Genomic DNA, 27,862 nt, shown 5'->3' with positions numbered 1-27,862 from the left:
TGGTCTTAGTCTTTTTGCGAGCACTATGATTCGACTTTGTCGCGTTGTGGGCTGCAAATGTAGTGACTGGCAATATGTCAAGCTGGGACATCGTGCCCCTCTGCACGGCAGCAGACAAGCGGACTGGCTGCAGCGCATTGGACTGCCACTATCCGATTGGTGCCAGGATTTGCGCGATTGCGGCCGTCACTTTACACCGGAAGATTACCAACGCAATAGCGTTTCGCGAGTCCGGTATTAGGGCAAACGCAAGCGCAAGGGGACAGGGCCTGGCTGCTTGACTGTCGGGTGAGCAGAAGCGCAAATGTGAATGGTCTGCACGGTGCAGCCACCTGGTGGCATAGAGCTCAACCACACACAGTAGCAGTAACAAAACGTATTCTTCTTTGCTGGTGGGGTAAATTTTTCGCAGGAGTGTAATCATCAACACGTTGTTTTTGTAGATGTTTAAAATGTTTTCCACTTGGTTAGAGCAATATTAGCTCTTTGTTTGGGTGGTTAAGCTCTGCGCCAACAAGTGGCTGGACCATGCAGACCGATCAGGCCGCTCACGTACGTCTACGCTAAAGTTCCTTCATCAGCTTGAGTTTATGCCTACAGCCATCTGCCGAAACACCCAGCTTGCCTGTGGTTACCGGAATGCCAGACACGGTCGGCGCTACGACAGAATGCACGCAACGCATGCTGCTTCGATAGCTCTCACTTGGGGTCGACAGCCAAGCGGCTAGCGGAGAGGTTTCGCGCGGGCAGGGGCAGGCTCCAAAAGAACCGGAAGTGGACGATGTGACGTCGCATCGTGATGCAGAACCAGTGAAGGCGGAGCTTAGCCCCAATCGCTCGGCGAACGAGTTGAGGAGGAAAAGCATGGCTAGGGAGGAGGGTAACTTGTAATAGCTTGTAGCTCTATTAATATGTAACGCTTCATTTAAATTGTGGTGCGAATGTTCTACTTAAGCTGTACCCTACGCATCCACAAAATTTGTCCGAACCGTTTCAGGGGCCCTTTAAATGGCTTGGGAACTGTCTTTAGAGCAGCTAAAGCATGCTCTTTTGCTGTCATTTACCATGACAAGTAAATGTTTTCAGTTTTCATCTTTTTAACCTTGCTAGCTTCTGGCTTGGGTAAGCGTGTCGTGCTAACTTAATGGCACAGTGTGGTGAAGAAGTGGTAGGCGTTTGTTCCTGTTGCTTTATGAGACTTCATTCTTTATGTGCAATGATTCCAGGTCGATGAAGTGGTCCTGGATGTGCCTCTGTGCAAGACGGTGCTGAATGTGACCCTGACAGCAAGCCAGGGCAAGTACAGCTTCGACCCAGTCTCCAAGAACCTCATCTGGGAAGTGGGGCGCATCGAGCCAGGACGGCTGCCCAACCTCCGTGGATCAGTGAGTCCCTTTGATTCATTTGAGTCAATTTCAATCGCAGAGTGAGGATATGCTGGAGCAAGAAGTTTTTATTGGGCAACTGTCCACATTGCCAAGTACATTATGTGGCTGGTGAAATCATGGAAGCACTTGCAGAGCAGGAAGCAGATATGGGGCAGAATGCCAGCAACCTCCAGGATTGCCACAAGGAGGTATCATTGTTCTAGTGTGCTGTTGGCACTGTCTGGCACAAGGATGGGAATAGGCCCCAATGATGTGATCACTTGTGATCAGACTTGCACACATTACAGAAAAAGAAGTAACCGATTACAGTTACAATTACTTCATTCAAAAATGAAATTGATTAAAGGGACCAATTGCTGCCTCACATTACTGCCCCACAATAGTAATTAAGCAATTACTAGAAAGTAATCGGCGACTTTTGTGCTAGTACTTTCATTCCAGCTTTTATTAACAATGCGCTAATATACAGTGATTAGAACAGGCTGGTCTGGCTCTTCCTGTGCATCTGCTGCAGCCCTTCACACATTATCTTCATTAACAATTGCTTTTCAAAATTTTTGTTCATTATCTTCATCAGCGACACCAGCACATCAGCAGCGACACTGAAAACTCATTCTTCGTGTGCACAGGAGGGAAGGGTGGTGTTGTAACATACAGTTAAACCTGGATATAACGAAGTTGACAAAAGCTCGCAATTTTTCGTTACATGCAGGTTTTCGTTACATGCAGGTTTCGCGTGAAGGCTCGTACGAATGATGCAGAAACGAAACCAAATAGCTCAATATATCCGTGAAGGTGAACTCACCCTTCAATCATTTATTTTACACTAAAAAACTGCGTAATTTCCGCTTGCTTCTTCGGCACGAGTGTAGGCACAACATGCCGCTCCAAAGAGGCTAAATCGTGTAGAGCTCCTTCATCGTCGAGCGAGCCGACGAAACGGCGCATAACGTCCATTGCGTTCATCACCTCCTTTGCAGTAGGCACGTCACACGGATCTGCCTCACAAGCACCATCATCACCGCCATCCGGATTTTGCACGCTTTCAGCTACTGCTGCATCAGACATTTCTTCTGTAGTCACGGCGGCGTTGTCGGCAAACAAAAAGTCAGTCAGTTCAACGTCGTCGGGTACGCCACCGTTAGTACATAGCTCGTTCCACGCTTCGGCCACATTGGACGGAGTAGAAAGGTCTTCCTCCTCCTCGTCGGCACCAGCCCGTGCGTTTTTGGCTATTCCGGCCTTTAAAAAGCAATTCGCGATAACTTCTGCCCTGACCTCTTGCCAGGAGGCAGCAAGCATCTCGACTGCTTGATAAATGTCGATCTTCATCTCCCGTTCCAGACGGATGTCGAGAAGTATTTTCAGGATTAGTCGGCGCCGGTAACAGCATTTAAAACTGTTAATGACCCCTTTGTCCAGGGGTTGTATTAGGGACGTGCAGTTGGCCGGGAAGTAATGCAGTTCGATGTTCGACAGCTGCAGGCCCTCGACGTGGTGCGCCGAGCAATTGTCCAGCAGTAGGCAAACTTGACGGCCTTGCCGCTTGACGTCCTGGTTAAATTCCTTTAACCACTCAGAAAATATTGGCCGAGTCATCCACGCTTTGGAATTCGCCACATACTTCACGGGCATACGCTTCGTTCCCTTAAAACACCTGGGACGGGCACTTTTGCCGACAACTAGCGGGACTCGCTTGTCTGTGCCGTCGAGGTTGGCACACAGCAGAATCGTTATGCGGAGCTTGCTCTGCTTTCCACCGCGGCAGTCATCGCCTTTTAACGCTAGCGTGCGGCCCGGAAGCATTTGATAAAATAGAGCTGTCTCGTCGGCATTGTAGACATCAGCCGCCTCGAAGCGACTCAGGATTCCAGGCAGCTTGTCAGCCACCCACGAAGCAGCAGCATCGCTGTCTGCGGAGGCAGATTCGCCGCTGATTACTCTTCCGACGACACCGTGCCGGCTCTTAAATCCCTGCAGCCACCCGTTGCTTGCCTTGAAATCGTCATGACCCAAGATACACGCAAAATCCTTTGCCTTCTGTTGCAAGATCGCGCCGCTTATGGGTACATTTCTGGCTCGCGTGTCCAAAAACCACGTGAACACTGCCTTGTCCACATCAGTGTATGTGGACAGCTTCAGTCTTTTTTTCTTCGAGCTTGTTCCCGACTCCACTGCGTTTCTGATGCTGTGTTCCGCACTCAAAATCGTTGATAGTGTGCTCGCTGGAATGCTGAAACGGGTAGCAACGTCCTTCTTCTTCTCGCCCGCGGAGACTGCATTTAAAATTGCGAGTTTGTCTTCAAAAGACAGAACTTTTCGTTTTCTGGCAGTAGAACTCATCACGACCAACCGACGACGCAGTTAGAAGCGGAGACGCACGACTACACGCCGACAGGCAGGCCTAGCACCTCCAAAACAAGTCGGACAAACCAGTACCAGAGCACAGTTGACACACGCACACGTGCAGAACGCAGGACAACACTCAAGATGGCGAATGCAACGCACCCATAGAGAAAGAAAAAAAAGTGACGGATATCGTTCGTCATCGTCCCTCCCCCTCTCCCTTCCGGCGCCTTGGCAATGAAAGAACCGGCTATCAGCGTTGCTTTTCAAGTGAATTCTTACACATAAGTGTGTATAAGCCGTTGAAACAAATGAAAATCACAAAATAAGAATGCTTGTCCTCAAATCCATACGAAACAAAATAATTCTGCAAGAAAAATCAGCTGCCGATACCAATGCCACCTGGTGCCACGCTAGACAAGCAAAGCCTGAAAAGACTGCTACGTTAGGCACGGAGCGGCGCTAGTTGCCGCCATCATCATCATCATCGCTAACTTTGCTCGGTCGCGGCAATCCCTGGCGTGCGCGTAGCTGCTGGCTCCTTACAGCATTAATATTCAATAATCTAGAGCATTTCTTCGGCCGAATTTTCCTTAAAAGTGCTAAAAGTAATGACTGATCAGCTTTGGGAGTTCGTTACATCAAGGCTAACCGCCGCAACGCGTTCGTTACATCAAGGTCGAAAATACATGGGCTTCAATGGGGGCAGCGTTGGGGAATTCAAAAACTTCGTTAAATCCAGGAATTCGTTACATATAGGTTCGTTACATCCAGGTTTAACTGTACTAGCACTGGATGGTGATATTAGTGAACAGAGAGAGGTTGGGAATTATCCAGTGACAAGAAAAAAAGAAAGAAGTCTAAACTCATTGAACATGAGGGTGCTGACATGGTGGCACCTGTGCCGCATAGAAAGGTGGAACCACTGCGAGATGAAAAATGTGTCACTGACAATGTATAGTCTGTGCGACCTGCCTTTAATGTGAGGGAAAAAAAAATTGTGCAGAGGACCATTGATAATTGCAAGTGTAAGCGAATAGCCAAATGCTTCTAGAAAGCTACTCACTTTATTAAAGGCATTATACACTTGAAGGCATATACTATTTGTTAGAGTGAAGACACGTGCATCATAGTGATTGATACATAGATGAATGCGAGGCTTGGCAGAGCAATGAAGCGATGATGAGGTCACTTGCACATTGGCTGGATCAGACATCTTCTCTTGCCCTAGCTTTCTTTGTAAATATTTTGTAAATATATCCTTTGCCTACATCTCGCCTGCGTCACACTTTGGTGGAGGTACGGGGTAACCTTAGTCAACAATATTTGTGTTGTCTCCTGCGGTGTGAGTGCTGGCATAGAAGGTGACTGCCACCCTCCTCTGCACTCTGCAGCAGCCGCCACAGGGGAGAGGGTGGCAGAAGGAGGGCTGCCCTTTCCAAGCACTCCTCTACAACATGCCATGCTCTACAGGGAAGCAGAAAATAGCACCTCTTTCGTCTATGCAACCTTTTTTTTCCCTCTCAAACCTTCGGACACCCTAAAGCTCTCACACAATAGCACATGCTTCTCAAAGAGCTGCAACAGTTGGCATGGAACGACGAACATGCCCTTTGTATCGGCTGTGAAAGTCCGACCACTAACCACAAAAACACGCGAAAAAGGCAAATAAAGCTGCGCACTTTAAAAAAACTGGCACATGGGTTTGCCTGTCTGAACATGCACATCCACGAGGCTGCTGCGTGCCACAGCCGCAAGCATTCTATTGTAATTCCTGCCAAATTCAACTGCTGAAAACTGCGTTACCTGTTACAGCTTGACTCGTCAATAAAGTTGCATGTAAATGGTTACTGAAAAAACTTAGTTGATTACTGTGACCATTACTGAGCAAACAAAGTAATCAATCAATTACAATATTACCTGAAATCTAATTTATTACATGTAATTCGTTACGCACAAGTCTGCTTATGACATCATCTGATTGATTCAGATGCCAGAGTTTGTTGCCTTTCTAGGCGGCTTATGTGGCTTGAGTGTACCAATATTTGTTGTAAGAGTTGGTTTGAGTACCGTATTTTCTCGAATCTAATGCGCACTTTTTTTCCGATAAAACGGGCCCAAAAATTGCATGCACGTTAGAATCGAGTACAACCCTAGATCCGCGTTACCATATCGCCATCGGCATTCAAAAAATGGCCGCCTCGTACGCACTTCTAGCCTAGCTGCCTTAGCTTCCTCCATGTGCATACCTCCATGTTGTACGTGTAACCAGGCGCTGCCTAGTCTACCGCCTGTCTTCCCGTTTTCTCCGTTTATTCAATCGGCATGGAAGCGCCGACTGCGAAAACACGCCGAGTCCACCATGATGTCACATTTAAAAGGAAAGTTATGTGCGCGGAGAAGTGGCGGAAATCGGGCCGCATCACGGGTGTTCGGAGTTCCCGAAACTTGCGTGCGGGACTGGCGCAAACAAAAGGAGAATATTTTCATCGGCAAAGCAACAAGGAAGGGTTTCAGTAGACCGAAGCAAGGTTGCTTCGCTGAAGTAGAAGAGCTGCTCATAGAATATGTGCAAGAGCAGCGAGTGGCGCAGCAGCCTGTGACGACCGATCTGCTCAAAGTACGAATGATGCAGTGAGCCCTACAGGCAGGGCTAATGCGGAGTGACTTGAAAGCGAGCAGGTGCTGGCTATCAAATTTTATGAAAAGAAAAGGCTTTTCTCATCGAAGGTGGACAAGGATATGTGAAAAATTGCCCGAAGAATATGAAGAGAAATTGCAGTTTTCAGCGGTACGTTTTGAAGTTGCGCCATAGAAACGACTGCCACTTCGGACAGATTGGAAATGCCAATCAGACGCCGCTCTACTTTGACATGCCTGCCACCACAGCCGTTGAAAAGAAAGGGGTGAAAAACAAGTGAGTGTTTTGTCTTCTGGCCACGAAAAAACTAGTCACCACAATGCTTTGTTGCACTGCGGATGGGCACAAGCTGCCCCCGTACCTTATCTTCAGATGGAAGACGCTTCCGAAAGGAATCGTGTTTCCGAGTGGTGTGATTGTGCACGCAAATGAAAAAAGGTTGGATGACCACGGAATTGGTCGCTGACTATATTGATAACGTTTGGTGGAAGAGACCCGGCGGCAGTTTGGGTCTGCGTGGGATGCTTGTACTCGATGCATTCAGGTGCCACCTTGACCAGCGCATCAAGGACAGTATGGCTGCTTGCAACACTGACCTTGTCGCGATACCCGGCGGCATGACATTGCAGCTCCAGCTGCTCGATGTTTGTTTGAGCAAGCCAGTGAAAGATAGAATTCGGGCACTCTACACCGAATGGCTTGTCTGTGGCTGTCACGAATTCACACCCGCCAATAAAATGAAGCGTGCCTCGCTGCAGGACTTTGCTGGATGGGCGAAAGATGCATGGTGCACGATCCCATCTGCCATGGTCAACAAGGCCTTTAAAAAGTGTGGGATTTCGAATGCCATGGATGGCACCGGGGATGAAATGCTTTGGTCTGTTGATAGTGTGGGATTCTCACCCATGCTCTTGGGACAAAGGAATGACAACACAGTAGGGCAAACAATCACAAGGGCATTTATTGCACCTTTCATAGATCAGTGCCTGCTAGCCGAGTTGCTATCCACAAAACATGCCGATGGGTGCGCCAGATATCTATGAAGTCCGACTCATCGAGACCGGATAACGAGCGAATATGTTCGCCCCATGCTGGACACCAACGCCTGGTTGTTTGCACGTACGATCACGCGAACGATGGCGCGTTCGAACGAGGCCTCACGAGACGGTCTCGCAGAAGCATGGAATCGACGCACGCGCGGAACGTCTGCACCGCTTTCCGAGCCCAAACCAAAGAGGAAGCGCCTTCTCCTTTCTGCGGCTCCAAGTAACCCTGCCGTTAGGTGGCGTTAGCAGTGCAACACTCGCACCATCTCTCGTACTGCGCTTCAACCAGACCGACTGCTGCGGGCATCAGGCCACGCGGCGAAGCCGGATTACAGGAGACGGGAGCTATGCGGGAAAACAACATGTCAGGGGACGCGTGAGAGTCGCGCAACCCCACAATAGCGATAAGGAGTTGTCTGATAGTGACGATGAGTGATATCTATTGCCCCACGCAACTCGTACCGGTGAAGTGAAAATCTTGGCGGCAAGGTACGCCGCTTCCATTTGTTTTTATTCATCGCAACTTTAGTGTGTTGGGAATAAATCTGTTTTTTCCAAATGAGAGAAAATAGTATTTCTGTATGAAAGCACGAGGTGCGCGGTATTGTGCTCTATTTTTTTTTTTGGTCATGGGAAACGGGTGCGTGTTACAATCGAGGTTTTAATTTTTTTAAATGTTTTGATCACGGAAAACGGGTGTACGTTACAATCAAGGGCACGTTAGAATAGAGTAAATACAGTAATTGCAGAAAGTTGTGTCCTGGTGGAAACCCCCGGTGGCTCTTTTTTTTTTTTTTTTTTTTTCAAAATGTGGCAAGGAATCCTCCCTTCCGCCATGCTCCCACAAGCAGAAAAAGGATTGCAGTGGCACGGAACACTATTAGACAGCGAAGGGTGCATGCACTGCAGACCACTGTTTGAATATGCACACACGTGGCACTTGCAAATTTTCTTCTGGGATGAGTCAGGAGGTGGGCACAGCCCCTGCATGCCTGCGCAGTGCATCGAAACTGCCAACACCAGTACATAACTGCATTTGGAATGGCCCCAGGCGACGCAACTGTGTTCCCTTTAACCAGGGACTGCACTGTATAGCATCTTGTATGCAAGAAAAAACTCCTCTGAGGCCCAAAGAACCTGTTGTTTCAGCTTCTGACCTGGTTCGTTGGCAGGTAAATGTCGTTTTCTTGTTTTTTTGTGACCTCACCCATGACTACTTGAAGGATGGGGCATCATTTAGAAGTGTGTGGGAAATGCCCCTTCCCCTTTAATGAAAGAAATGTGTATTGTGCGAATGTAAGCATTCCCTTTGTTCTCGAATATAGGCTGTCACTGATTGAGGGGACGCGGTTGAACCTTAGGATGTGCATTAGTGCAAACAGGCTCTAAACAACACATTCAGAGCTTGCTGCTGGGTACCTATGTGAGAGAATTTTGAGCAGTGCCACGAAGGACTCTCATGTCAAGTCGCAGCACGAGCAAGGGAGTATAAAGGAACCAGGCAGTGGCACACATTACCTAGGCGACCAAAACAACTTTGGGGTGTTCAAAATTCCAAGTTTCAATATATATTACTACTGTGTTTCATACATAGCAGACAACTCTACGAGAACTAGAGAGACTTCTCTCACTGCTCGCATTTGAAACCAAAACTGGTTTGTCACATATCCTTTTGAGACCTGAGTACAGCTTTGGGACATACCGTATTTACTCGCATAATGATCGCACTCGCGTAATGGTCGCACCCCTGAATTTTGTCGTCAAAATTCGATTTTTTTCTTTCCCGTGTAATGATCGCACCCTGAACTTGTCACAGCGATCTGTCGTGTGCCAAGTCTAGCTAATGATGATCGCGCTTACCATCTGTCGAATGCTACGCGAATGACTCTTGAAGACATACCAAGCGGTCTGCACACACCCAACATTCCTAAGCAGATGCCCCATTTATTCCTTTCATCACTTTCCGCACTTCCATGAAAAAAAAAAGTTACAACCAAACTTGCCTCGGCTTTATTATTGGTAGGCTTCATAATGGTTTTGGTCAATAACAACAACATAAAAGGCGCCTTTCGATTCTTCTCGTCTGTACTTGTGGGCACGCAACAAATCGCGAGCTGCAACGATAGTGGCCACGTTAGAAGTGTACCCTATCCATATGCCGACGCTTGTAGCGCAGCTAAGACATTGACCCACCCTTAGTGGAAACGTGCCGTATTAGGATAGCAGTGAAGACAAATGCCGCAGTTTCAGCAGCATGCCCGCCATGTGTTTCTATGTCACTGGCAGCTAAGCGCGCCCGTCTCCGTTTCTGTCCCCTCAAAGTGGACATGGCTACGTTGCTGTCGCAAACTTGCCGATATTAACGATATTATTCATTACTGATACGGAAGAAACTGTTTCAATGCGCGTAATGTACTCATTAGAAGAAAAATAATCGCGTTCGGCTTGCTCCGCCGGCCGCCATTTTTGTTTTGGCGTCCCGCACTGACAGCAGCAGCCACCTGCTTGTTCACCCGTTGTCATCCCGCAGCAAATGCGGGATGAAAAAAGAAAATGTTTCTTTTCGCGGGAAATTTAACCCGCGTAATTATCGCACCCCTGAATTTGCGTCAATTTTTTTTACAGAAAAGTGCGATCATTATGCAAGTAAATACGGTAATCACTTTTCAAGCTGGTTTTTATTGTTCACTGGTATATTACAACATAAAAGGCATTTTTGAAAATTTGAATACTACTGTGGTTAGATGCCAAATGGTGCATCTCCATGTACGTGGAAGACATGACCATCTCCTCATGTTTGCTCTGTTAAAAACTGCATTTCATTGCCTAAACACAGAGACAAAGATGGAACTAGATGTAGTACATAGCCATATTGCAGCTGCATCCTCGATTTTCACACAATCTCAAAGAATTCGAAACACACTTCAAGGTTGCTTTCCACCATCTGTGACAACACAGAGATCTAGATAATTTGAGTGTCAAATTTCTTGAAAGGGGATGACAAGAATGTGAGTAAACCAAACCACTTCCATACAGTTCCACATTCCAGACTTCATGTCCAGAATGAATATTTTGAGCAGTGCTTCAGAGTGAATCTTGAAAAATAATTGGAAGGCAGTGTGCAATATATTGTACAAGTGGTCTTCAGAGGATATTTATTACATGAAAGGCTTTGGAGACCTGAACTTGTTTACCACCGAACAAGTGGAGTGACATGCGTCTGTGACCAGCAGCCACATTGCATCACTTGCTCTTGTGCCCAAAACATAGTACGCCACATACTGGAAGCACAAAGGTACACAAATAATATGTCATCTGAGGTAAAATTGTGGCCACAAACTGTAGTTGTAACATATGAAGTACTTACTATTCCATAGAAAGCGTTGCAGATAAAAAAGCGACTGCTCTGGGAAATGCGGGGAGTGAGCCTCCTGTGATTGCGTAGCTTCCTCAGCATTGGCCTGCTATGTATGAAGTGAAGTAGAGTGTGCTATTCTTGGTGCCTTTGTTCTGTCTGAAAACATCCGCATCTTAAATGCATGGCAATGTACAGTTTTTGCAGTAGCTTACTCTTCTGCCTTGCATATTAGTGCGTATTTAACATTGTTGTCTGCTTTCCTGTGTGCCCAGATGGCCCTGCAGGCTGGTGCTCCACCTCCTGATGCGAACCCGACGATTACGGTGAGACCAAACAGCTGATTTGTGGCTGCACATCAGGGAGCTGCATGTGCTCTCGATCTTATGGCAAATTAAGTAAGGCTGCGGGTAAACTAATTCGATGAATAGATTGAATTCTATGTGCTATTTAGTCAATTTAATGATCAATCAGTCAATCAATTAGTCATGGCATATAGAACACAGAAGCCAAGGGCTGCGCGCTAGCAATACCGAGCAGCATGTATATAATCACTGTCGAGCATAATGTTTTGGTATTCTCGTAACTGCTACAAGTGCAGTGCTGATAGCTTAATGTGGTGGTTGTTCTTTTGCATGGTTGACACATAATACTTGTGCTTCATGAATTTTTTGTTGTTGTTCATTTTCACGCAGCAAGTGCCATTGGAAGAGAGCAATTGTAAATTTTCTGTGTTTGCATGTGACAGTGTCATGACTTGGGTATTGCAGCTCAGAGCTTTGATTGAAGTTGGGCAGCACCCTGACTTGGGTGCTGAGACAAAGGATCATGACATGCGTAGCTGCGCAGCGGCCTGGCTAAACTTCGAAGTACAGTTAAACCTTGATATAATGAAGTCGGTAAAAGCGGCTATTCGCTTTGTTATACCGAAATTTAATACTATTGAAATTCTACCTTTTATGCAAATAAGTACAGCCGCCGATAGATTTTTCTTACACGCAAGGGAGCCGCAGAATTTTGCCAATTATGGGGCAATCGAAAAAAGCAAATTTCAATGCGAAAACAATTCATTTTGATAAATTTGGGAGTCGGCGATGAATGATACAGTTTCATGCCGCGTATGTCGACAATATCTTCTCGGCAGTAGAAATTAAGCAAAGCCAGCCACGCTTTCATGTTCACTCTGCTCCCGCGGCTGATATTGTCGTCCGCACTGCGACGACACTATCGGGAAAAGTGCCGGCAGTTCGGAGCAAACGCTTTGTCTGCCCCATGCTCCAACGGGTCACCGAAACTCGATATTATGCAACCTTCAATACTAAATGCGCGGTAAGACAGCTTACATGGTGCCATGCCATCTCGGCACACCCACTCTTTGCATGCACGGCAGATTACCTCTAAAGCAGGGTAATAAGCAAACTTGGGAAAACGTATGAACGAGGGATGTATCAGTGGGTTTCTGTTGTATTGAACTGAGGTGGAATGCAGTGTGTGAGCTTTATTTTCTAAGCTGATACCTTGGTCAAGGTGAGATGTAGCTAGCTGTATGTATTTCATATATTTGCTCTAAGGTAAGTGGCCCAAGGAAAGCTGCAAATGGGCTGTTCTCTTCATTTTTTTTTTTGCATTTTGTTGCAGGTGCGTTTCACTATCAACCCCCTGGCAGTGTCTGGCCTCAAGGTCAATCGGCTGGACATGTATGGAGAGGTGAGGTCACCTGCATGAAATTTTTGTCATTTCTTTTTTAATGTTGTTATTACTTTGACATATGACCATGCATTTTCAGCCCTCCGCAGAGATAGAAGGTTTCACGATGTCTACCATCAGGAAAAACATGTAAAACCTGGAATTTTCTTGGAATTTCTAAGTTCTGAAAAATTCAAGAAAAAAGAAACAAACAACGGAATCTTCACCTCATTTGCATTGAACCAGGAAAATTGGTACCGACAGGAGCTATGTTATGGCAAGCATAGTGGTACAGTCAACCACAAAATTTTGTGGAACACGAGGTCTGAGAAAAAGCTGAATATCTGCGCAGCCTCACAATGCAGCCTAGTATTTGCATTTACAGCCTCTACCAGTCAATGTGAGCAACATTGTGATGTTCGGTTTTACTGACTACTGTTACAGGCTGCTCAGAAATGGAATGTTTTCAGAGATCCCGGGGTACGTAAACTTATGTGGTTGACTGCTAATCAGAAGGCAGCAATGGTTTTAATTAAACATCTGCAATCTGAAAACTATGGTGTCTATTGCTGGTTTTGTGGGTGTGAGCCTGGCCGGGTAGTTGAAGCATGCCTGAAACACATGATTCAGTTGAATCTGATTGTGCGTTCCAGCTGACAGATGTCCTGCTGATAATAGTTTAAAATTATTGGCTGGCAGAAACTTAGCAACCTGTAAACCACCATTTCTTGCACCGCACCTAACCCACCAGTGCCATAAGCTGCCAGGAGATTTGCATAAAAGCAGCCGGGGAAAACCTGGAAATACCAGGAATTTGAAAATGCCAATGTAGTAGACATTCTGGCTTTAGCTGTATGTTAGTTTTAGCTATTGTCTGTATTTGTTGAGCATAGCCTGAACCAGGACAATTGTACAACACACTTCCGTTAATTCAACCTTAATAGGACTGGTGGAATTGATTGAATTACTGCGAAACTTGCATATATTGCGAGGTTTCTTTATAAGTGTCCTGTGCATAATTGCTATGTCTAATTACCAAATTTACTTGAATCTAGGCCGGCCCCGATTCTAAGCTGACCCCTGAATGTTCAAAGCCAGATAAAATTTTAAAAACTTACCTCGAATGTAGGCCAAACAAAAAATGTGAGGACAGCGGTCACAAAATGATAACAGCATTTATTTAATATGAACATTTAATATGAACATGCCGAGCTCACTCTACGTCGTCACCACTGTTAGCCTCGTCCCTGTAGCCCAGACCACACGTACGCTTGCGGACGCGTGCAAGCTCGCGTCCACGTGCCCATGCATGCGCAGACAGTGCAGCTTCGCATGCGTCGAAATGCGGCGCAATCTCGGTGAACAGCTCCTCTCTGTTATTGCGCGCTTATCTTCCTTATCGCTGTCAGCTCCTTGTTTCGGCACACGCAAAAGTGTCTCCTGTTGCCCCTTCCAACGACGGATGTTTTTCTCATCGATGCTGAAGTCCCGCCTGGCTTACTATGCTTCTGCGGCTAGCGCAACTTTTTATTTGAAAGCAGCGCTATAGTGTGCCATTACGATAACGCCACTCCGCACACCCATACCGTTGAACCAGCTCCGATACGACACACGTCAAAGCGACGACATCGCTCGTGTACGTCAGTCGGCTACTGGCCCGACTAGTAGCAGCTGCGATACTGACTTTTCTAGATGGCGCTAGCTATGGGACCATATTTATCATTTTCAGTTACAAACAGGCGCATTTTTTAAAATCCTCGAATCTAAGCCGATCTTAGAGTTCTGTACATGATTATTTGGAAAACAACTATCAGCCTAGATTTAATAACTACGGTATATTTGGGCACCCAAACTTTCTATGTTATCCGGTGCGCCTAGTCACGGCTTCGATTCTGAAATCTGTTGCGACGCATCAGGCACCTATAGCCATCAGGCACCTATAGTCATCATCAGGTGCTGCAGTCGAATTGCAAAACTGAAACCACGAATGCCTTGTGCCACAGTAGCTGTGTTAAAACACTTATTGAAAACATGTATTGAGGTCCGCATACCGCATATCGTGCCAGCAACCATGCCGAATAATGTCCCGTTTCCCATTTCTGAGTTGAACTGCCTCCAGATCCAAGCTAGAGGCAGCAAGCTCAGAACAATTATGGCTGCCAAAACTGCCAGCAATACTGCCACGATGCGACAGTTTAGAGTGGACAAAGGGAGCAGTGGGACTCGTGAAAATAGGCACTGAATGAGTGTAATGATGTACGAACGATGTCACATGGGTGGACACTTCTGGTTTGGCCGCACTTCGCTCAACATCATGTGCATAACAATGTTTATATGCACGATGATGCAATTTTGCCTGCATTGATTACCACTGGTGACCACTTCTGCTTTTCTTTCGTTCACTGCAAGCTAGTTACTTCAGACTCTCTTCCAGTACTTACGGTAGGAATGTGCGTGTTACTTAGTGTCTTTTACCGCACTTTTATTATGCGGTAAAATTCAGAGTACCATTCAGAGTATCACAACATTGCAAATGTGGTTTTGTAACGTGCAGGCAATATTCGGATCTATTTTCTTGGAAAGAAAGTGCACATTAGAGTCGCACAAAAGCGGTAACCCTTCATTGTGAGCTACTGTTTTTACTTAAAGCTTGCTTGAGAAAGTATGCTGCGCAACTTGCCAATGTACTTGAACGCCTTCTTGGTACAGTCCTGTGAAATAACAGTTCCATTGCATTCAGTGTATTCATTGCACATCCACATCTAAATGCATGATACAGTAATAGCTCGTTATTCGAATTCCGCAGGGATGCTACGAAATTTCGAATTATACAAAATTAGAACTAATGAAAGTCACAGAAAACATAGCTTGGCTAAGGCGTGTATATAGTCCGACATGGCATGAGCATACGCACACACACGCTGCGTCACGTTGGCGTGAACAACGTCTATACTTCGAACCACTGGTGCAACCAACGTAACCAGACACGGCTAATGCGGTCTGACATGCCCGGTGTCGAGATGGCTCTTGCTCCATCTGCGCGTTCGTTGCGCCGACTGGCACGGAAAAAAATATATTGCTGTTTCGCCCAAAAAGCGAACCATCGATTGCAATCGCAAATTAGTAGATAGCTATACGAAGTAAAGATAGTAGTTTTATTGGCCATATAAACTTGTAAACATTCGTTTACTAACTAAATTAGCAAGTACAGTTTCACACGTGCACAGGTAAACATGAACGCACCTCGCTCGATGACTGCGGAATCTCGCCGAAAAACGCTGGAGTGAGGAATTGCTGCAGTAGCAGCGAGCGAATTGACCTTTGTACAGCTCTTGCTTCAACACGAACGAAACGTACAAAGCACATCGCATACGAAGTTACTGCCACTACGCGCACTCTGCAAACAACGCAGATCACTTTGAAGATGAGGCTCACACGGGCGCGCAGTTTGGCCACGTCACAGATCGCTTTCAAGATATGGTGCATGCATGGCTGCGCCGTAAGCAACAGCCGCTGGAGAAGAACGTCCCTCCCTGCCCCTCCCTCACGCCCGTGCCTCGCATGCGACAGGAGAGGGCGCGCATCCGCCCCGCCTTCCTCGCTTGCGCACGCTAGATGGAGCCGCATCCGCCAGCTCACCCTGGCACGCTTTCGCTGCCACATACAGCATACAGCGCACGGCGATTTTATCGCCCTCGATTTTTGTATGGAATCTCATGGGAGAGAAGTGACCTGCAACAGAGGTGTTGGCTGTACCTGGCCAGGCACAAATGCGTCTCTCTCCAGTCAGACCTAAAGAAAGGGCCGCAGATGGAAAAAGCAGAGCTGTGTGGCTTGCGCGCCAATGTGCTCCCACGCACTAGTACTCTCTCCATCCACGATGGCGTGGAGTTCGAATTATCGGTGGCGGTGCAGATTTCAGTGTGAATTAGCTGGATGCGTTACCTATATCTTTCAATATATTGCTGGACCGACCGCGGCAGCTACTTCGAATTAACGAGTTGCGAATGAACAAGCTTTTACTGTATATGCACGTCCAGAAGTACAGAAGCTCCCTTTAAAGACGCACAATGCTCCTATAACACAGCTTCCTGTCTGTACAATGTACACCTTATTGCATAACAATGGTACCTTGTAAATGACTCCAACAGCACATGGTACAAATTGCTTGGCGTGACATATTGGGCAAGGCCCTCTTCTAACCACTGGTTTTGCGGCACGCTTGTCGGCTAACAAGCAACTTCTAACTTGCCTGTGGCTTTATACTGCCACAAATGCGGCTGCGCACCAGAGTTTAGCAGATGCTCAATTTTGTGTGAGAGCAGGGACCAAAGTGCATATGAACAGAGCCCTTTTTTTTTAAAATAAGCAACACAGAGGGCGCATGCGCCAACCAGGAATTGCCTACCGTACATGATACTGAATGTCATTACATTTGATAACTCGCTATAGGCAGCATGTGCCACTTGAAAGTGTATCACATGGTATTTTACTTGATTTTTTTGCTGCATTGTATTTTCTTTTGTTTTTGTTTACTGTTTACTTCTGTATGTGCATATTCTGGATAGATGAGAATAAAACTTTCACTTGTGAGAAAGTGTTGGTGTCGTGCACGAGCGCTTTTTTCGTCCCTTGTCCTAGCACTGAGTTTTTTAATTTTTAATGTAAAGTCGCATTTCCTTAATTCAACCCTCGCGGTAATGAAGAAATTAATCCAATTATCCGGCGAGTCGAATTAAACTAGATGAAGAAAAAGATGCCAAAAAACACCGCTGATTCATTTGACAGTGTTTGCCCGAGTCTAATGGGCCTTGAATCAAACGTGCACCCACTTTCTATGTGTCAAAAGTAGAAAACTAACTTAGAAATCGCATTAACGTTCCTAAACAAAGTTGAAATTTAATGTGCACCCGATTTTTTAGAATGGCGGTGGGTTTCTTAATGTCAGCTTCACTGCAATACAGCCGTGTTACATGGTAAAGTGTACGAATGTCGCAAAGGCAGTTCTGGTTTCGTAACTAATTGCACTGCACAGGCAACTTGCAATCTAATTTTCTTGTAAAATGTTTCTTGTAACGTGCGTTAGAATCGGATTATTTAGAGATCTTGAGTGAATGTTATTGCTTGGAAATCTGCCTATGGTGGGCCGAAAGTAGGTGTTTTTGACGACAGTCATGTGTTCAATGCATTTGCTGTTCCCTAAGCTTCGCCGAGACAGACGCTACCACTAAAGTGGTCGCTCTCTTGGAGTCACCATAGGGTTCAGGCATGTGCATGCTTACTGGTCGAGTCCGAATTATTGGGTGAATGCCAACTTTAGGATCCAAATAACGAATGTTCGTTCCCGTATATGGTATGGGCGCCAGCTGGGACCTTTGGTTGGGATTGAAGTAACCAAAAAAATAAATTAAGCGGAGTTGAATTGACGGAACCGGAGTCGAATTGATAGTCTTGCAGTGAATCAAGTATCGAGTACGCCTGGTTGGCTACGAATCCACTGCACTCAAAAGCCGCTATTTGTGTCCTTATGAAGACGAACCCTGATCAACAACGAGCACTAAGCCCTTGTGGCACATCTTTGTCCCCTTGTCTGTAGTGCCAGATGGTGTGAGTGGTATGTGGCTACACACTTGGTTGTTGCTAATGAGAGGCCTGAGTGCCATATTATAGGTTTTCCTCTCTGGGTGTTCCTTAGATATTCAATCATTTAATGTTTTTTAACGTGAAAGCATTATATGCCCATTACGCAAAAATCCAGCGTTGGCGGCGTGACCGAAAGATGGTACCAAAAATGATCGATGGTGCATAAAAACACGTAAAAAATGCTTTGATTGATGTGAAATTTGTCAAGCAGGTTTCTGTAAACAAAGTCAATTAATGGAATTGAAAAGGAAATTTGGTACATTTTGGCCTGGCTGGGAATCGAACCTGGGCCTCTGGGGCACGAGACGAGCATGCTTCCCCGACGCCACGGTGGCTCCACGGTTACGGTTGACTAGAGTTGTGCTTAGTGCATGAGTCATTGCACACAGCATGTTACTGCTTCCGTCACTGCCTTCCACGTGTCACTTGTGCTTTGGATTTTATCAGTGCTGTATCAACTCCCCTCTCTAATGCCGAAAGGCCCTGAGGGTAAATAAATAAATAAATAAATAAACTGTGTCTACTGGAATGCACTTTTGATGCCAAATCATGAGTGTATAAAATGAGGTGTGCCTAGTGCATGCGTCATTGCCCGCGTCACGTCGCTGCCTTTGGATTTCATCGGTGCTGTGTCTACTGGGATGCTCTCCAAAGCATTTAGCTCAGCGGCAGCTCTGAAACGTGGATGCCCACGGAAGCACGCCTCAGAAAACAAAGCAAGGGAACAAAAAAAAAATTGTCATTCTGCAGCAGAATGGTCCGAATGTTTCAGGTCTGTGGATAACATATACGCAAACACACACACCGCTTCAGCAGAAAGAACTTTAATGCATGTCGAAAACATAGATGCAAAACATTTCACCTAAGCGATTATAATGCTTTCGCATTCCAACACGTAAGCAGTCTTAAGTGTCTCTGCTGATTTTTTCCTTTTTTTTTGGCAGGCCCTTGAGGTATGATTAGCGAGTCCTTACAGCTGAGTTTTCTATAAACATATTGAACCTTTATTCTGATCTCCTTCAAAGTCAGCACAACCTGGTTTGACCGTGTGCCATTTCAGTTGCCTATGTGCTGTTTAATTGCTGATGTGGGAAAAAGAACTTGCTGTGGTAGCTTAGTGGCTATGGCATGGTGCTGCTAAGCATGAGGGTGCTGGATCAAATCCTGGCCGTGAAGACTACATTTTGATAGGGGCAAAATGCAAGATCGCTCTTGTACCGGGCATTGAGTGCACAATAAAGAACCACAGGTAGCCGTATTATTTCAGAGTACCCCACTATGGTGTGCCTCACAATCAGATTGTGGCTTTGACTCATAATAACCCAGAATTTAATTTCAATGTGGAAAAAGAGTCTGTAGCTGGTGCTGGCATGACACTAAATGATTTACGTGTTCTCTCATTGCTTTTCTGCAGAAGTACAAGCCTTTCAAGGGCGTCAAGTATGTCACCAAGGCTGGCAGGTTTCAAGTGAGGACGTGAAGAGGTGCAAGTCCAACCTTGGTCGAAGTGAAATACGCTGGAAGTGTATTTTCTAGGACTGGGCACCTTTCGCATTCAGTTGAACTTTCCGAACAACCCGCAAGAAAACTGCTCAGTGTGCAATTTCCCCACTTATGTGCGGTTCTTGGTTGGCTTGGAGAAAAAGAAAGGGTGGAGTTGACAGCAGTGATGACATTCGTCTGCTTAGCGCATTCCAGAGAGCCAAATGGAGGCTACGAAAAATATGGCAGTTTGCATCCCGTGGAAAAAAGAGAGTTCTTTTGCAAAAGCATTTGCAGTGGTGGAACGGGGTTATGACAAGGCTGCCTTGTTTGATTTAATTAGCTGTTATCTAGCCTTACAAAAACAAGCCAGCTTCTTGCCCTCAAAGTATTATAAAAGCTCTGCCCCATTTCTTTCATTACCTTTAAGAAAGTCTCGTTGAGACGTGCGTTGTACTCCCAAAGGTAGGCAGCAAGCTAAATTCATACCAAGGACACTTTGAGATGGAGAAAAGTGTGGATGCCATCCTGAATGTATGGTAGTCATAAAATGTTTTTTATAGTTTAGTCCACTTGGTGCAAATGCAGACTTTGTCTGGGAACAAATAGTTTCGAGGAAGAAACCTTTTGCACAGATGCTTCTTTTTTTTATATGTGCAGACATAAAAACCATGGAGACTGGCTATGTAGAGCCTATTGAGTAAGATTTGCTCAGGGTAATACTTCTGTGTGCAGCAGCCCTTCAGAAGCTTTAATGATTAGCCCTGTGTCCATCAATATTTTTTGTAAGTGAAATTAAGAAGCAAAAGTAAAATACTAGAAAGGTGAAAACACCACAATGTTGATTCTCTGATTGAATGCTTGAGATAATTTTTTATAATATTTTTGTGCTTTTTCTCTAATTGTTAAGTCATAAAATTGTATGCTTTTTATGTACAGGCAGGGTCAGAAGTTTACGTAATGCAGGTTTCACGAAAAAGTCAAATGTCGGCCCAGTTTTAGTTTGCAGTCCATGATGAATGGCCTAAAACAGCAGAACACTATGTTGGTTGCATACACGAGTACACAACACATTTGAAATCTAGGCTGCATGCCCAGGGTCAGGAAATTTCTGCATTTTCTTAGATTCTGCATCCCGTAAACTTTTCGCCCAGCCTATTCATGGTTTTGCACAGCTGCATCTGTGGTGCCAATTAGTAATTGTGTATATTCAAACCATATTTCGAGACATATGTCCAAAAGGTAGTTGAGGATGACTCCTTTTTGTGGTATTTGTACAAGTGTCAGGTATGATGCTGTAACATGGCTGTTGTGATGAAAATATGTTGCACACATGTTGTTAGCATCTTTTGACAGCATTTTGATATTGCTTGCAAAAGAAAGGCAGTGGATAGCCTGTTGGCTTCCTAATCTCACCGGACTGTCTTGGGAGATTCGGGAACAGACTCAGTGGCTACAAGACTCCCATTTCAAGCAGCTGTTAGGTGATCACAGTTACTTTTATAAAAGTCAAGCTGCATGCGAATAAAGGTGTACTAAATATGTGTTTAAGTTTTTTGCTTCAGTTTTGTGATGATCTTGTAAGTGTGTCGGAACCTTGTGGTTTTCTATGTTCAGCACTGTACAAGTTGGCCTCTTGTGCTGTGTGTAAATATCAGTGCATCTCAACTTATGAAGTTGATGTCATGCCATCTTCTTGACGGCACTATTCTTTGTGATGAATGCTCCTCTGTGGTACCATCTCTGGACCACCACGCATGGCACATGTGGTACATGTTGCAATAGGCAACTTGGTGTTTGCATGCAGCTCTGTTTAGACCTGCATGTGTATTTGCGAGACATCCCATCCTCCAGCACATAAGGCCATCTGGGCAGCCCTGTCACGAATTTAGGCGCTCTAAAAGCAGATGGAAGACATGTACATGATAGAAAAGCACCTACAACACAAAAATGCTTAAGAGAAAATGACAAAAGAATACTACAAAGGATAATGCTATAAACATGCGCTCAATCACTAACATCACTAACCTACTCTTAAAATATAGTCTCCCAGTTCCCAATAAGACAAAGGACCAACAAAACGTTCTGACCGTCACGACATGGTGGTAGCCGGTCTGACGTGGCACAAGACGCAGCCACAGTAGCTCGGACGTTATGCAGACATCTGTCGCTGTCGCTTGATGGGGCTGGTTTCCGCATTGGCGGCAGTGCACCCGAGACTCTCGTGGTGCAGGACGTGGTCATCATCGGTAGTTTCAAGTTTATTGCTTTGTTTATACAATACGTCACACAAAATGTGTAAGAAATGTTTGGACCCATAGCCAAAGGCTAGTAACAGCAGAGAAGGACTCTGGTAACGGGTCCAATGAAAGAAAACTATGTCACTGAATATGACGCAGGCACTTCCAGTAAATATCATGCAATTTTTTTGTGAGCACATGGTTTACGTGTAAAAAAAATTTACGTAACAATTGTAGTACATAACTAAGCAAGAAGAATAAATAACTGATAAACACGGCGTCATACGAGCAATGTAGCATGGCGCAGTATGTCAATTCTTGACAAAGTAATTAACAAGTATGCGAGACATATTGGATACAGTGCAATTAAGCATAGCATTGAAAAAAAAAACTTGAATTTGGCCAGTAGGTGCCCCTAATTGTTTTAATTCTAATGGTAAACTATGCCATAGTTTAACTCCTGTAAATTGTACCTGCTGCTCCCCATAAATATTATTTACAGAGGGTAGGTTGAAGCTGCCTTGCACAAGGCTTGTGGGACGGGAAGACGTCGAAAGAATGCACGAGTGAAATGGGCGATACGATTCACTATGTTGTTGATGAAAACTGCTATTTTAAATTGCTGTAAGTAACCAAATGGGAGGATTTGTAAGGCACGAAACAGTGGCTTGGTTGTTTCACAGGGTTTACTATGAGTTACAATTCGAAGTACGCATTTTCAAAGTTTTCTGATTGGGTTGAGGTAGCTCTTGTATGTCCAGACGGAGGCTTCTATATAATATATTAAATGAGTACTTGTGAGGGAAAAGTACAAGGTACGCAAAATGTCACGGTCGAAATGCTCACGCGCCTGTATCACTGCATAACACCCAGATGTGAGCTTTGCGCAGATTGAGTTGTTATGGTAGCTCCAGTGTAAATTTATTTTATTTATTTATTTACAAAATACTGCAGGCCCAAGCTAGGGCCCATGCAGGAGGGGTAAAAAAAAGATTTACACAAGCACTGGCAAAACATCAACCAGAAATCATCATAAATCATGAAGAGAGAGAAAAAAAAATATATGCATAAAAATTACACATAAATTAGCACCTTATGGGCGTGAAAACAATTATGAACATTGAAACTTTAGGAAAAACAGTCCTTTGCAAGAAAAAACAAGAAAAGCGCTCCACATTAAGACTTCAATGCCTCGAATGAGTCACTGTTTTGAAGCATACATAGCGGCAAAGCGTTCCACTCTGTAATCGTTCGTGGAAAAAATAAAAACTTGAATGTGCTAGTACGCGTTCTAAATGGTGTTATCGATTCAGCATGACGATTTCAAGTCAGTCGTGACATCAGAGTTTGGACGTACGGAGCAGGGTCTAATGCGAGATGGTTGTTTTTCAAGTGAAAAGGAAATTTTAATCTCAGAATTTTTCGACGTAGCTTGAGTTCCTGGATATTATTTTGTTGCATCATAAAGGTTGGGGAGTCCGTCATGCGGTATCGAGAAAAGATAAACTGAATGGATTTACGTTGAATCATTTCTAGAGCATCAATGTTTTTCTTAGTGTGTGGGTCCCAAATAACACGTGCGTATTCGAGGGCCGGTCTAATGATTGAATTATAGGCCAGCAGCTTGACGGATGGAGGGGCTTGTCGAAGCTTATATTTGAGGAAGCATAACTTACGGAAGGCGGATGCGCATATGTTAGATACGTGGTTATTCCAACTGAGATTCTTTGTTATTGTTACGCCAAGGTACTTATATTCGCTGACTTCTTTGAGTGGGTGAGATGATAGCGTGTATGGAAAAGAGAAGTAATTTTTCTTTCTGGTTACATTCATGTACACTGTTTTTTCGGAGTTTAGCTTCATACCCCATTGGTCGCACCACTGAAAAACATTATTCATGCAATTATTGAGAAGCACCTGATCGTCTACGCTATCAATTTCCTTAAACATAACGCAATCGTCAGCGAATAGCCTTATTTCGATAGGTTCAGGGATAACATCAACAATGTCATTAATATATATTAAAAAAAGCAAAGGTCCTAAAACACTTCCCTGAGGAACACCTGACGTAACGGGAAGTTTGGATGAGCAGTAATCGTTTATATTAACGAACTGTGTGCGATTAAACAAGTAAGCGGCAACCCAATCTACAATAAAGTTTGGAAGGCCAATAGTCTTAAGGTTGAAAATGAGTTTAGAGTGAGGAACTAAATCAAAGGCTTTCTTGAAGTCCAAAAAAATAACATCAATTTGTCCGGATTTATCTAAAACAGATGCGAAAGTATGTACGACTGAGACCAATTGAGTAACAGTGGAAAAACCCTTCCTGAAACCATGTTGAAAAGGGGTTAATATATTCCTATTGTTTAGAAAATCAGTGATATAATTGGCTATGATATGCTCAAGAATTTTGCAACAGGAAGAAGTGAGAGATATGGGACGATAATTTGAGACCAATGATTTATCCCCTGTTTTGAATACTGGCACGATTCGCGCTGTTTTCCAATCGCCGGGAATGCTAGATGAACGCAGGGAAGCACTGAAGATGATTACAAGATAGTTAGCAACCGTCTCGGCATATCGACGCAGAAACGCATTTTGGATATTATCAGGGCCTGGTGAAGTTTTAGTCTTTAACTTGAGGAGCATAGACACCACGCCTGATAATGATACGATGTCGGAATCAAGATGACATGACAGGGTATCGACGCATGCGCTATCGCAAGCCTTTGGAAAAACGCTCTGAAAGTAAACGTTAAAATGCGAAGCGATTCCCTGTTTATCTGTAACAAGGGTGTCGTTATGCATTATTTGTTTAACACCCTCTTTTTTTCGGCACAAGTGGGACCAGAATTTTTCAGGGGCGGTCTGGATAAAGTTAGGCAGCGTATGTTGAAAATAGTTCTGCTTTGCATGGCTTACCGCTTGGTTGAATAGTGTCTGATTCGTTCGGATAACGCTGTGGGAGGCACCGCGTCGTCTTAACCGTTGTAGTTTTCTTTTCTTGTGCAAGATGTCGCGCGTTATCCATGGGTTCTTTTTCTTCATCTTTTTCGTTTTATTTGGCACAAACTTATCTATGCAGTACAAACATAAGTGTTTAAATTTATCCCATAGCTCTGAAACATCAGACCCACCAAAACTGCTGAGGTTAAGATCAAGGTAGTCTAAGATACTTTCATCTTCAGCACGAAAAAAGTTTTTAATCGTCACTGTTTTTATAGGAGAACTATTTCGTGCTTTTAGAGGGCATGAGAACTTCACCATGTAGTGATCTGAAAGACCTTGTTCGACTGACACAGAAAAAGTTTCCATACATCGGCTTACAAAAACAAGATCCAATATTGAGGACGAACTGCCTTGAATACGAGTAGGTTGCTTAACCACTTGCTGCAGGTTCCTACACAACATTAAGTCTAGTACACTCTGAACATGCACGCTATGCTCATGAGAAGCAAAAGGATTGTTCCAATCAACATCAGGAAGGTTGAAATCGCCACCAATAATTATTTTCTCCTGTGGGAAATTCAACATGTGTTCGTATAGATCATGTAAAAACTGCGGGGATGCATCGGGAGGACGGTACACTGCGAATAGTAATAAAGAAAAGCCCCAGCATGACAACTTTAATGAAATACTTTCATGATTGTCGATTTGTCTTAGCAGAGTTGCTGGAATGTTGTTTAACCAAGACGGCGACGCCGCCCCCTCTTGTATTCCTATCCCGCCTAAAAATTTGGTAGGAAGGTGGAAAGATGCTGTTGTCATGAATGTCGTCACGGAGCCAAGTTTCCGTGATCATGACGACATGAGGGCTGTATCCCAGAATGATGGCTTCAAGCTGATCACTTTTGTTCACTACACTGCGCGCGTTTATATTTAACAGACGCAGCTCTTCAGTACATGAAGTTTCCTGTCAATTTTTGCTGGAGGTTCTTTGACGGCTAACCAATTCTACCCTAGAATTGCCGTCATCTTCCCATGCGTATAGGTCATTGTCTATGCGCAGTTTATCATGCAGAAGAGTCACTTTCTTGCCCTGCTGCTTTTCTATTTTGGCGCTTTGCCATAACAGCTTGCGTTTCCTTAGCGTGTCCGCCGAATAATCATTCTGAATCGCAATTTTTGTTCCCTTGAGCTTTCGCGCGTTTTTTAGGACTTCCTGTTTTTCGTTGTAATGTTGAAAGAATACAATAACTGGTCTATTCTTTCTCGCCTTTCCAATGCGATGTATTCTTGCGATAGAGCAACATGTTACATTGAGTCTCTTACAAAAAATATCTTCAATCACTTTTGCGCGAAGAGCTGTCTCATTTTCACCCCTGTCTTCTTGTATGCCAAAGATAACCAGATTCGAGCGTCTGCTCCTGTCTTCAAGGTCTACTACTTTAGCTTGAAGCAACTTTACTGTCTGTTCTAGGCTGTCAACTCGCGAAATTGCTGTCTAAAACAACACCGAGGTATTTAAATGTGCTTGTGTGTTCGAGCACAATGTCTTAGAAGGTGAGCATGGGCCCATCCTGCAGATAGTTCAATACCAAGCCGACCAGCGGTCGAGGTGAAGCAGGCTTCAAGCACTTCACCCCTAATAATAGTAAGTAATAATAAATGAAATAAATAAATCAAGATGCATTTTTTTCATGCTGATGGCTATAATGGAATTGTTTGTGAACAGCACATGGACTCACGAGCAGGAGGTGTTGACATTTACGCGAAGGAAAAAAAATATAGGTTCAACCATATGCCCCTGATTCATAAGAGGACAATGCCACCTACTGTGGGGATGTCTGTGCCATATAAATGAAGACCAAATTGTGATAGCCACTGTGTATATATCTCCAGGCACACCAAAGTGTGATACTGAGAAGCTCGTGACTACGCACTTTGAGTGGGTTAGCCGTGATGACCCTACCCCTGTGATCATTGTTCAAGTCTTCAGAATGTGGACATTTCAAAACCAGACAAGAAATGATTCATTGTTTTTGCTAGAAGAGCTTGGTTTGAAGTGCCGCACCAATTCAAGTCACTCAACTACTCAACAACGGTCATGTATAGATCTAACGTTGGCCAAGAATCTAAGGTTGTAACTGAACCAATCAGTCGGACACGTACCCAGGGGGGGGACTCCCCTCCCCCCCCCCGGAATTATGCGGCATACCCCCCTCCCCGCCCACGCCACCACTCCTCGCACATATTCCTAAAGCGCCGACAAATCAATCTATTCCACAGTCAATATTTTGCTGCCTTTTACAGTGAAAGCTGTATGTGACTAACCTTCCATAGTTTTTTCGGCATCCGTCAACAGAAAAAATCATGTGGGCCGATCCTGGTGATTGTGCAGAAAGGGTCCAAGCTCAATGGCACATACCCCTGTGGGCCCGGAAACCTGTAATGCGCCCTTAGAAATCTTTGGAATGGGCCCACATATGGAGAGTGCTTAATGCCTGCTTCACTTCCGCTGGTGGTCGGCCCGGCATTGGACTACCTTCGAGATGGACCCACGTATGCGGAGCACTCGACGCCTGCTTCACCACCAACGCGGGTGGGCCCGGAATCTCACTATCTTCAGTATCGGCCTACGTATGGGGAGTGCCTAATGCTTGCTTCACCTTTGCTGCGGGTTGGATTGGCACTGCACTACCTTCGGGCCAACCCGCGGTGGAGGTGAAGCACTTTGCTTTTCGTTTGAGCTTTGAGTGTCGTCAGCCCTTGCTGCCATTCCATCTTCACAGAGTGCAATGGTTGTTTATTTTCCCCCTCTTTTTGGACAGTGGTAGTTATCATCTCCTGGGCTGTGAAGGCCAGTTTTCTCATCGATTCGATGCCCGCACAATTAACTCGAGATGAGTTCAGTTGTCACCATCTATTCAATGATCACGTGCATCGCTGTTGCTTCGTTAGTTCGAACTTCTTTGCTTAGACTGATCCAGGGACCAGTAAAGGGATTCGGTTCGTAGTTAGCTGGTCTGTATGCTCGTGGAACGAGTTGTGGCCGGAAAAAATGCCAGTTGCGTTGAACTTTTCCTTTTGCTTCA

General features: G+C 44.9%; 1 protein-coding gene across 1 annotated transcript in view; it reads left to right on the top strand.

The window, feature by feature from the left end:
- The window catches only part of cm (AP-3 complex subunit carmine), a 90,855-nt gene extending 69,722 nt beyond the window's left edge, over nt 1-21,133 (top strand). The window contains exons 9-12 of the mRNA XM_050166921.3: nt 1,227-1,385; nt 11,052-11,102; nt 12,415-12,483; nt 19,520-21,133. Coding sequence (XP_050022878.1) covers nt 1,227-1,385; nt 11,052-11,102; nt 12,415-12,483; nt 19,520-19,585 — 345 coding nt within the window. The 3' untranslated portion in view covers nt 19,586-21,133. The remainder of the gene's footprint in view (nt 1-1,226; nt 1,386-11,051; nt 11,103-12,414; nt 12,484-19,519) is intronic.
- The last annotated feature ends 6,729 nt before the right edge of the window (nt 21,134-27,862 follow it).

This window comes from Dermacentor andersoni, chromosome 1, assembly GCF_023375885.2.
Source record: "Dermacentor andersoni chromosome 1, qqDerAnde1_hic_scaffold, whole genome shotgun sequence".
In the NCBI taxonomy this organism is placed as follows: Eukaryota; Metazoa; Arthropoda; class Arachnida; order Ixodida; family Ixodidae; genus Dermacentor; species Dermacentor andersoni.
The sequence above is the reverse complement of the archived record's forward strand: the minus strand, read 5'-3'. Positions and strand labels throughout refer to the sequence as shown.